This window comes from Megalobrama amblycephala, linkage group LG8, assembly GCF_018812025.1.
Source record: "Megalobrama amblycephala isolate DHTTF-2021 linkage group LG8, ASM1881202v1, whole genome shotgun sequence".
Lineage (NCBI taxonomy): Eukaryota > Metazoa > Chordata > Actinopteri > Cypriniformes > Xenocyprididae > Megalobrama > Megalobrama amblycephala.
In genome coordinates, this window is record NC_063051.1 from 18014820 (window position 1) to 18027312 (window position 12493).

Genomic DNA, 12493 nt, shown 5'->3' on the forward strand with positions numbered 1-12493 from the left:
TTCGGATGTTTTATCACTATAGGTGAGCTGGATTTGGAACTCACTTTTATTTTGCCCCTCTAAGCCTTATTATAAAAGCATAATTTCCTCCCTTGTGAATGCCAGCAGAACAAGGGCCATAACGAGAGGGGGAGAATTGTTTTGGAAACATTTTGGGCTCTACAACTTAATTAGATTGCCCTGTATTCTGTTTAAAACTGTTTTTCATTTCTGGCACAAATTGGTTGTTGACATTAATAGGAATTATTAAGGGGACAAAACTCATTCGTCTAATTAGAGCAGATAACTACAGTCACACTACAGAACAGTTCGGCTACTTTATTAACTCAAGTCTGATTATTTCAGTAGCAATCTGGTTGACAGAGGATTTATTGAGCTGTTCTGTCTGAGAGAGAAACACATTTGCTGTATCTTCAGTTAAAAGTGCATTCGTTTGGTGCTAAATTAAAAAGTTTATCACATTAAAATTTTAATTGTGTTTTTGTTAAGAGTCTGAATGGTCTGAGTTCATGAAGGCTACACTGCAAGTTTTCTATAAAAATAGTTAGTTTATTTAATTATTGTTAAATTATCATTTAACTACTATTATTTTAAAACTATTTAGGGGTTGTCCGCTCAATGTATTTCGCCATGACGTGACCACTAACCGTCGAAAAGAATCATCACGTCCATTGGCTGCTGCCGCCTATTTATGTTAGATACGATAGTTGCATAGTGAATGTAGGTAATGCGAAAAGCGAAAATTAATCACACTTTTTTCTTAATCTTGCATTACCAGCAGTGACAACGGGAGAATGTGTACCTGTACTGATTGTATGACCTCTAACGTACAAGGAGTCTGAAGCTAGAAGGGTATACACGAGGAGGTGGAAATATTTGACGATGAAAACAATCCCGAGTAGTGATGTCCACTTTGCTTCTTTTTCTTGGACAGGTAAGGGAATTATTTTTGTGTAAACAGCTCTCTAAAACTCGCTAGTATCCGTAATATACATAAAACTCAGAGACGGTCATGCCGATTCACGTCGATAGATGGCAGTGCAGCGTGTAACACCATTGTGGAACAGAGACGCTAACGTTAGCTAAAATGACGGCACCTTTAGCCTAAGTATGTTTACAGGCACTTAATTTATTCAACACGAATGCAGATTCCGAAAGTTCTGTTTATAGTTATGCTAAACTTTGCAGTCCGATTCAAATAATCGTTTACACCACCTGTATTAATTAATTTCAAACAAAACATCTGCGCATGTGCAAAGAATCTGGAATCGCATTCAGACAAGTGTGGGTATAAGAGAAAAGCAGAGAAAGCCACCATGGCGTTTTTGACTTGACATATCTAAAAAGATGTTCGAAACGCCTTTTCTTATGTATTTACAACAGATTATTGTAGTTTTGGTTGCATATGCTCGTACATTTGCCAGTTAAGCAATAATATATTTTGCGATATCGTACGAGTGCTATAATTCTTAAGTTAATATAGAGTAACTAACACTCTAGAAACAGTACTTCTAGTAACCAATAAGACTGAGATTGCAGAATTAACAGCTGCATCTCGGAGCAGCACAATAGTCTTGCGTCGTTCTTGAATCAGATTTTTTGTTTTTTAGCGAATCGGTTGAATCATGAATCATTTAATGGCTCAAAATGACAGTCACTTGTCGCCACCTACTGGCGCAATGATAACCCGCATAAATATTCAATGAATATTAATAGAGTACATTAATGTCTTTATCTACTTTGGTGGTTTATTTAATTTAAACCTTCCTACAATATTAAGAACTTTTTAAAATTTCTGCTTACATTTTGAACGCTTATTTCCATTAAAAATGATGGCCTAGTCTCTGGAATCTGTTCCTATTTCTTTCCTGGCATTGTCTGAAAGAAACATTTCAAACATTTACAAGTGTCCCTCAGAAGATACAACATAAAAGCATTATCAAGTAAAAGATACATTGGAAATACATTTGAAGTGTGTTATATAAGCGTGAGGCTCCCTATAAATTCAAACAATGAATATTGCAATGCCAAATTCAGCTAAGACTTGAACATCAAGGTCACATAATTTGGCTTTTATTAGGATTTGATTATTCATGTAGAGCATAATGTTCTATTCTGAGATTCATTTGCTTCTGTCCCATCTTGCTATGATCCTCAAAAGCATTTATAGCAACTACATTTAATTCATCCCCATGAATTAGGGATGCTAATGATTAGTCTACTATCAATTAATTGTTAATAATTTAATCGATAAAACTTTTCGATGGTCGATTAAGCAAGGTCATCTAAACACGTGCAGCAGACACATGGAAAAATGAAGAGAGCGCACTATAGTTAAGTATTCTGAATGTATTAATGTATTCAAGACATGCTATGGATAAGGTAGGCTAACCGTTTATTTTGAAACATAATTAACCAATTGTCCAAAAAACCCTCCAAATCAGTGATTTTACTAAACATAAGAATTACTTGTGTAAACACCACAATAAAAGTACATAGAACTAATGAGGTCCTGGTGGATAAGTGATGATCTTTCAGTGCTGTTTCAGCTGTGTGCTTCTATTCTGTGGCATATGGTAAATCAAGACCTGTCAATCTGAGTGATCAAACCAATCCAAGAGCGCTCTAGCTGTAAAACGATGTCCCATTGGTCTCTACACATCGTCCCTACCCACTATACCCAACCACCACACCCGAGATCCAGGCTGTGTCCAAAATCGCCTCCTCATTCACTATTCCCTACATTAGTCCACTAATATAGTTCACTTGACAGAGTGAATGAAAACAAGTGAATTTGGACACTGAGTGTGCTAGAAGGGCTACCACTTTTGCGTAGTTTGTGCTTGTTTTTAAAAATTATTTGAAACTGGCAGCTCCAGTAGTAATGAAAAGATTTATCTTGAACTCTGTCATGGGAACTATGTATAAACCTTAGTTAAACAATTTAATAATCAATTAAAAAGGAATTTATTCCTGTATAATATTATGCTCTAGCCACATTGGAACAGTGTTTTGGAAAATGGATGGATGGGTAATTCAGATGGATGCCATCTTCTGCTCAGATGTGGGAATATATTCTGTGCGCAACTTTCACAGTGCATTATGGGAATTCTCTAGCCGTTGAGCGCACACCGCTTGTACACTTGTTATTGCAGTGCATTGTGGGATTGAATGAGTGCGTTCTAACATCCACTATGATTTAGGACACCACTACAAATGGCTGTCCCCTAAAATAGTGGCCTATTTAAGGGTATAGGGAGCGACTTCGGACACAAACCCAGTTTCCTTTGGTTGACCTTTCAGAATTACGTTGGAAAACACTGCATCATGATCGCCACACAATCGGATTCTGGAAGCCCTATAGCTTTAGCCAAGCAGCATGTCATGTCACTCCGTGATCTACGCATTGTCTTATGTTGTGTTTGGGCTTTTCTGAGACCACCCGCTCTAAATAAAGATATGCAATCTATTAAAGTTTATTAATGTTTTGCAAAGTTCCAAACAAAAACATGCCGCAAAAGCAATCACGTGTGTACTGTTTACACGTGCATCAGTGGCACTTTTTCATACAAATCGGTATGGTTTGGTCTCTAACCGAAACAAATGTGCTTGTTAGTAATTTATTAAGACTAGTTTTCAAGTCTGTCTGTTATGTACGATGATTTTACAGATACCCTCACTTTGGATTTAATATGTTGATTAACAGTTAATCGATTAATTGATCATTAATTTAAGCAACGATCGATTATTTTGTGAATTTATGCAAATTGATTTCTTTACTGTGAATGCTGATTCCCAGTAACTGTAATGCAGAATAAATTCACTGATAGGTACAGTAAGAAAAATAATGTTTATGGACTTCTCACAGGATTTTTTTCTGTTCTTCTCAGCCATGCTTTATCAAAACACAAGCATTTCGTACCTCTCCACTTTTGTCTTTGTGGTGAGCCTGAGGGCATATCCTGAATTATGTCATGGAAAACTTCAACTAATTGTGTCACGTGGGCTTAGCTCCTGGTGGTAACTCCAAGATATTGTTGTCAAGGGAACCTGGAACCAGTTTAGCTAGCGGGAGTCTTAAGGGGGAGAGTTAGGGAGGTAAGTTGAGGGAGGTATAAGCTCATCTGAGGCAATTATTAGTGTTATAAATAACAGCATGAACGTACACAACTGCATCATGTATGAGGAATGATTTTCAGAGGTGTTTGGCTGTGAAAGTAATACATTGTTAAAAACCTATACTATTTAATCTTGAGTTATAAATTATGTGTGAGGCCTGTATAATTAACTGTATAATGAATATGATATTTGAACAGAAAGTGTTTATGCAACACAAGCATGATTGCTCATTTGATCAAATATTGAAAAACATTCAAAAGTATAAATAAGGACGCCTGGTTCTCAAAGTGTTTTCAATTAAGTAAAAAAAACTGCTTCCTCTGTCATTCACACAGTGTTCCTGGCTAATTATAAAATCTTTCTCTTCAGATAAAGAGCCTAGCTGGTAAATTCTACAATTTTCTTAAGTGACGGCAGGTGTTTAAATATCCACAGTATTAATTGTTTAGGGACACAGAGAATAAGAAGTGATAATTTCTCAACAGAACGTTATTTAGGCTTTTTAATAAATATCCTAGTATCTATAAATATAACCGAATGACACCCAAATAAACTTTGCCAATGAAATCAACTTCTCATTCGGACCATTAGTTGTTTTACAAGACCGAAGTTACTACAGGTTCCTCATTGTGTTAAATAGGTCAGTATTGATCTGATAACACTGGCATCAGTATTGACAAGACTTTACACAGAGGAATGATGCTGTGCTTCACATACCATGTTCGATCTCACCTGATTTGAAAAAATGAACTAACCTTCATCCTATTATGGACAAAGCAAAGGAGTGCAGTTGGCTTCAGGTCACTGGTCTATTGAGTCTTGACTGATTACAAAACTAACCACTACATGCTTTGCAAAGGCATATTTTAATTATTTGTCATTTAGTGACTAGTGAAGCAAGAGTGGATGCCAGTTAAGTGCTACAAAAGCTTGGTGTAATCCAATTATTATCGAATAGTTCAGAATCCGTCTGGCATCAATACAACACACAGACTTGTACAATACAGACGACAGTTACACATACACAACTAAAAAGATTTAAACACAGAATGAGCCACAGACCACATAGGCAACAATAAGATGAGCTATAAAGCTATGACACTAGACTAATATCAAGAGCAAGGAAATGTATTTTTGTCAGAAATGATCCAGCATCAAATAAATTTGGGTTTGCTATCATATCATGTAGTTTGCTGCATGTAAAAGAAATGACGCAACACTATTACAATTCTGTATTAAATTGCCTTTTATGAAATTTTCATACTATTTTGTGTCATAAATTACAAATTAAAGCACTAAAAACTAAAATAATTTTAAATGATTGATAAGTGAAGTGAATTTAGACATGATAAAGTACAATATAAAAAATGTATGTTCATTTTGGGATTTGCAACATTGTTAGTAATTTATTAAGCGTTAGAAGACGGCAGTGGTAATCTAAATGTAAATATAGGTGAAATATGAGTATGCACAATTAAAATATAGTCTGATAACTGATATAGTACTGATATATTGTGCATCACTATGTAAAATATATCAAATTGAACTGCTTATTAGGGTATATTACAGTTTAGAAGCATGTGGTGATGTGTTTCCCTATATTTAGAGCTTAAATATGTGATTTATATTGTGGTTGTGGTGTAAAATCCTTGACCATAACTAAACATACTGAAAGGCATGTGTGTCCCATGTGTCCATCTGAAATGATAATTTCTATTGCCAGTGACAAGCCTTGCCTGATGTGAAAAGCCCAATTTTATACCCCACAGAGCTGCTCTGAATGAAAAATAAAAAAGCGTGTGTTTGCAGTTGTGTTGTCGGTTAGGCATTTATGATTGCAGAGACACACTGATTTTTTTTTTAGGCTAAAATGTAGAGGTTAGACATGTGATGGTCAAAGCCTTGCCACTGGTTATCATCATCATGCAGCGAGAACGGAGGTGCTGTTTCACTCTTGCGGTAGCTGCAGTAGTTCTGCCCACCTTGTTTGTCACCGTGAGGAGGGGCTTGCCTTCTGAGGACGCCTTATTGGGTATCTCCTTCAGGACCATGGCAACGGTCTTATCTGCAGCCCTAGAGTCTTTCCCCTACAACAGTGAAATCAACAACGACTTGTGTCAGGACAGAATATTTTATATATTCCAAGTATTATTCGTCCTACGGTGCTGAAAGATTTATATGCTATAAGATTAATATGATCACACTGAGCGTCAACAACACACAGCAAAATGAAACACTGCCTAAAGCCACACATGAAAACAGCTGTATGGAGTGACAGTATGCTCTTTCTCACGTCCCCCTCGGTTTTACTTTGCGTGATGAAGTGCTATATCACAAAGAGGCCACCGAAGTCAAGCAAGTGATAGGGTGGGTGGCTGTCGTCAACTGCTTTTATCTCAGCTACAGAGACAGAGACGTATGGCCAGTCTGAACAGTCAGTCATTTGAGGATTCAACCACTGCCTCCCCTAGGGAAGACAGCATCCTATTGCTCCAAGGCCAAGTTACATAATGGGTTAAATTGAATTGGACAGCTCTGTTCAGCTTGGCTTAACTCGCACTGAGTAAATACAGCATCCAGAGGATTTAAACTTGTTAAACTTTCAAATATACAAATACATACTGTAACACTATCTATCTATCTATCTCGTCCGTCCGTCCGTCAGGCTTACAATGCTTCAAACATTCAAAGTTTGTCTTGGCAAAGTGTGCTTTTCTAAGTAAAAATGACAAATTACTAATTAAACTCCAAATAAATATTACAGAATTTCTTTAAATTAATGTTATTTATATTGCTTTACATTCAAATTTGAATTGCAGATATGGACTATCCTCTTAAAGGCTTAGTTCACCCAAAAATGATAATTCTGTCATTTATTATTCACCCACATGTCGTTCCACTTACATACGATCTTTTGTTTATCTTTGGAACACAAATTAAGATTTTTTTGATGAAGTCTGAGAGATCTCTGTCTCTCCATAGAGAACTATCGCTCCAATGTCTGGAAAGGTAGGAAAAAGACATCATTAAAGTACTCCATGTGACTCCAAAGATGCAGTATTTCATCTTTATGCAATCTAATGCTGACGTCACCACAGCAAACAATAATTTGAAATGTAGAGGTAGAAAGATTTTTTGTTTGAGACTGACTGTTCAAACTGCTAGTTGGTCAGATCAGATTTTTATTGCACAGCGATGCATGAGACTTTAGCAATGGATGTTTCACAATTGTTTTTAAAGGGTTAGTTCACCCAAAAATTAAAATTCTGTTATTTTATACCCCTTGTTCTTATGAAGCAACCTGAGTGCTTTGTTTGTGCAAAAAAAAAAAAAAAATTTACCACTGTGTTCCGAAGATGAACGAAGGTCTTATGGATGTGGAACGATACGAGGGTGAGTAATAAATAACAGAATTTTAATTTTTGAACAGTCTCAAACAAAAAATCTTTCTACCTCTACATTTCAAATTCTCGTTTGCTGTGGTGACGTCAGCATTAGATTGCATAAAGATGAAATACTGCATCTTTGCAAAAACTCGTTCTATTAAAAATAAAAAAACCCACGCAATTTATACCTTAAAACTTTCCAGCCATCTTTTTTTGATAAAATGTATTCCCTGACAGTCTAATCTAGCATGGCTCTGCCATTAGAGATAAGAAAAGTAATCTCTCTCTCTGAATCACACTGTCGTCATTCTTAAAACGAGAAGTGCTCAATTCATTCACTCTACCCTGTGATTGTGTCTTAGTGGTCTAGCGCCATTGTGTGTACGTGACCCCAGAGACATCTCTCTAGAGAACTTCATGCTATTAAAGGAGACGAAAAACACTTTCTGCAGACAAACTTCTACGCCTTAGTTGACTGATATAAAGTGTAAGTGTTTTTTAATTAAAAATGTAAGAAGTCCTTACAAAGTGAGGAGTCTTCTCTGCTTCATGATTTCTCTTTGTCATCTTTGTCCTGTTGCCCTATGATTCTAAGAGACCCCAAGGCCATTTTAATAGCTCAAAAAAACAAACAAATACCTTCCACATCAGATAGATACTAAAATACTTTTCTTATTGTTATGAAAAGTGATTATAGACAACATATTATATTAATAACACACATCAACTGTCCTCCAAATTACATTACTTATGTCTGGGGTCTCAGGGCCTCCAGATACAAAACATGAGTAAATGTATTAAATATAATATCATGGAAAATTTATTGTGAATTCCTTTGTGATATCACTGTAGTAGAAAATCTGCGGAGAGGAGAAACAATCAAAATTCTTATGTTTTACCAAAAATATAGTAAAAGCAGTGAAATACTCTTGCAAAATTAAAATAACTGTTTAATATATTTTAAAATGTTTAAAAATATATTAAACATTCAGTGTCACATGATCCTTCAGAAATTCTAATATGCTGATTAGACATATCTTTATATTATCAGTGTTGAAAACAGCTATGCTGCTTAAAATTTTTTGGAAATGGTGATACATTTTGAGGATTCTTTAATGAATACAAAGTTCAAAAGAACAGCATTTATTTGAAATAGAAATAATTATAAATGTCTTTACTGAAACTTAAAAGAAGACAATTTGCAGCATTGTGTATGCTAGAAATAAACTGAATTTGAATTAACTCAAACTAAATTTTGCACTTTACTACAGTAAATCCAGCTGGCAAAAAGGGAAAGTTTACTCTACAGGTGTTGAACTCATTAGTTACGAGACAGGTGCACAAATGAGTTGTGAAAATAAACTAGTAGTGAGTGTAATGCTGCTATTACCGCAGTTTATGATGTAAATAATCTCACAAGTGCCTGGTATCAGCTGGTATCAGTGGTGCTGAACTAATAGTAAAAATGCATTTTATACTGCCACATTGTATCACTTCCTCAAAAAGGTGATATTTCAAATAATTAATTACACTCAGTTTATTTAATAGTAGTATTCTTTTTTATGCAAATGTGTAAATTAACATCTCCTGCGTGTACAATCTGTCACATTTTCAAATTAATTTCACAAAATTTGCATTCATTTGTAAATCATGTATCCAAATTATCTTGGAGGCACAATGCATGGATTTGATATATTTCATCTAATTAGCAGTAATTAGGAAGATAGTAATCTGTTTGTGGCGTTTGATATGGGGTTGGGCAAAACTCAGAATTTTATATTCATGAGTTGGAAATTGAATTGAATTAAAAAGGACTTTATGGAACTGCAATCCAAAGAAATACAACACAGTTGCACAGCAGGAGGAATTTCATTAGTCCAACAGAAGTTCTTTGACAAAAAATTATGTTTCCATGTTGTAAGCTGCTTAATGTTGTCTGGCACCATTTTAAAGATTTAGGGGGTATTAGAGCATTCTGAGAAATTAAGTGTTCTTCCATTATGGTCAAAAATAAAATATATAAATATAAAGTCTTCTTCAAATACAGGAACTGAATTTAAAATGAGTTCTCATGTCAAATCCGAATAGTGCACAATCCGGTGAACTGCTCCATAACTGGTGCTTGCACTCTGCATAGTCTTTGGATTATGTAACAGTAGCGTGGATAATGCATGGTTGTTTGATGCATCTCTAGTTCAGCTCCTGGCAGGGCTTGGTCCATTTGCTGGATCTGCCTGCAGCTTCAAAGAGAACATTCATATTAAATAGTCTTGACAGCCCACTGGACTCAGGACCAATAGCCATTATGTATGAACAAAACACAGCGCTGCCTCTAATATTATATGTCTGTACAAGAGGGACAGTTAAGAAGGGCCTGTAACAAAAATAAACTGTGGCCGTGAAATGAAGAGACATACAGTATGTTGGGAAATGTCCTCACAGGGACTCCACTACCACTAATGTCAAGTTAAAGCTTAAACCTTTTGAATACCAGTGAACTCAACATAATTATTAGGAGCCAAGCACCGAATGTGCGTAGGCGTATCTGTTAGTGTTCTTATTAGGGGCCAAGCATAGGCACCTAGTTAGTCTTCTTCTTCTTCTGCTCTGGAAGTCTAGGTGAAATTTGAAGGTGGGACGGGTAGGACATAGCCGCACCACTTTTTGCCAGCATTGATATTGTCCACACCACTTTTTGAAACATCTCACAGCACGTCTCCTAATACAAAAGAAACATCTCCAGTTGATTAGCAATTTATTCGTTTGTGTTAAATAAGAGGAGTTCTGGTGCTGGAATGTGTTGTTTTTGAAATCATGCTGAGTGCTCGTTGCCGCTCTTATTAGTGGCGGAAGGCAGCAGTGTTCTCTTGGTACTTGTGCACAGTCTTAACACAAACTAGTGCTTTAATCTATCGCTTAAGGCTGTTGCGAGACTCTCTATTCGTTCCGGTGCAATCACAAAGCAAAATGCACACAAACGTGTCCCTGCTCTTGATATGCAATCACTGATGAACATCTTTAATGAGAAAATAAACTTTTTGTGGGTGGATTAGAACCCAGAACCTCTGGCATGCTTAACAAAAATTCTACCACCAGTCCATTAAGACACATATCACTAATGTGGTCTTCATATTTATTCACTAATGTATGCTCTAAAAAGTTATTCAGGGGACCTGTTACCACAACTTAAATAAATGCATGGTTACCAGTTAAAAATGTATTGTTTTAATTAAACCTTTTAAGTTGCAAAAATTATTTTGTAGAGTTTTGTTGACATAATAATGTTGATCATTACATCAACTTAATATCGTCTATAATTTAAACTCAAACTTCTGCATTAGCTAAAAAAATTTGGTTGTAGTTAATGAACTTAATGAAATTGTCTTGATAACTTCAGAAATTAGGCAGTGGATTTCTAGTTCCCAGCATTCCCAAATGTTTTTAAGTGCTATTTATTTGTTTTTAGTAAAGGGAAAGACCTGTTAGTGCTTGCTGTTATGTTTGACGTTTAAAAGAGTTTCTGTAATGTTGAAGTTTTTGTCATTACCATTGTGCTGAAGAGTAGATACATGAGGGTAAACACTACACTGACTCTGTAAGCAATGCCAGTGACAAGTAGGACACATTTTGCCATTGAGTTGACTTGGAAAAAGTGTCCCAATAAACCTGAATTCATTAAATGCACATGTTAAATAAGTTATGTTAGCTAGTGCTATGACAGCTGTTGATTTGAACTGAAATAGATAAGATTAATTGGTTCCAGGGTTATAACTCTGGTAACTTCATTTTTTGAGTAATAAACTTAAAAATTTGTGTTTATGCTGATCATTATTAAGTTCCTCTAACTCAGTGTAGCTTGTTGGTTGAATGTAAATTCACTCAAAGTTGTCATAACTCAAATAAATTGATGCAAACTCTTGCATAATTTTTTTTTTTTGAGCCAACACATTTTTTAGAGTGTAAATACTCACAAGACTAACAATATACTGTATTATAGAAGATTACTATCGCATTAAACATAAGTTCTTTGTCAATAAATTAAACTCAGTGTACTATTGAAATTGATTTCTAGAGATTGCAATATTATTTTTTGTGCATTTATTATTGTACACTTCTGCTATAACTATAACCAGCAACACACTCCTGTCCCAACCACTCTTTAAAATGCTGGAAAGTTATGAAATTTGGCACACAGATAGAGAACAGTCTGAACTTTAACCACAGATATTTTGGAGTCTCTAACTCAATCACTGTAGGGCTAAAAACTGTCCAAAGTTTCACTTGCGTTTATGCTAATAACTTTTCAGTTTTGAAAATTATGGATTTAGTGTTGATAGACAAAACCATTTTTGTATACCACATCAACACTGCATCTGAGGGTGTATCTCTGGAAAGATTTGACATATTGACACCAAACTTTGTGTCATATTCACTCAACACTGACCACACCAGATCAATTTGGTATCAGCACCACCACCACATATTGGTCAAAAGTAAAAAAAAAAATAAAAAAAAAAAAGTATTGGTCAAAAGAAGTTCAGATCAAATTAAAAGTTTATTTATAGAGCACATTACACATAATTACAAGTGATTGTATTTATGGGCTTTCAATGATTTTGCTTAAAATCATTTCCAAATGTCTTTCAAAAGTCTCATTTTTGCATTTGGTATGATGCTCCTTGCCTTGATTTTTAGCTCCTGATTCTGCCTCTGTGGTGCTTGGCCACTTAATTGCCTTCTTCTTCTTCTTCTTCTTCTTCTTCTTCTTCTTCTTCTCCCTCCATTTGTGAGTCTATGGCAGCCCATAGATCCGCTTGTGGGGAAGTTGTGAAATTTGGCACACAGATAGAGGACAGTCTGAACATTAACCACAGCGATTTTGGAGTCTCTAACTCAAACCCTCTAGCGCCACCAACTGTCAAAATTTGCACTCAAATTTATGCTAATAACTTTTGAACCTTAAGGGATAGAATTTTTTTTTTAATTTA

At 35.4% G+C, this 12493-nt stretch overlaps 1 protein-coding gene and 1 long non-coding RNA gene across 16 annotated transcripts in view; one reads left to right on the forward strand and one right to left on the reverse strand.

The window, feature by feature from the left end:
• pex5la (peroxisomal biogenesis factor 5-like a) overlaps positions 1 to 12493 on the reverse strand; it is an 87263-nt gene that overhangs the window by 38459 nt on the left and 36311 nt on the right. For 4 of the 6 annotated variants that reach the window (XM_048199776.1, XM_048199779.1, XM_048199777.1 and 1 more), the window contains one exon: positions 6102 to 6206. The exons of the other annotated variants lie outside the window; for them this stretch is intronic. In XM_048199776.1, coding sequence (XP_048055733.1) covers positions 6102 to 6206 — 105 coding nt within the window. The remainder of the gene's footprint in view (positions 1 to 6101; positions 6207 to 12493) is intronic. 6 annotated transcript variants of the gene reach the window in all.
• LOC125273941 overlaps positions 509 to 12493 on the forward strand; it is a 40431-nt gene continuing 28446 nt past the window's right edge. For all 10 annotated transcript variants that reach the window (XR_007186144.1, XR_007186146.1, XR_007186148.1 and 7 more), the window contains exon 1: positions 509 to 934. This is a non-coding gene — a long non-coding RNA (uncharacterized LOC125273941). The remainder of the gene's footprint in view (positions 935 to 12493) is intronic.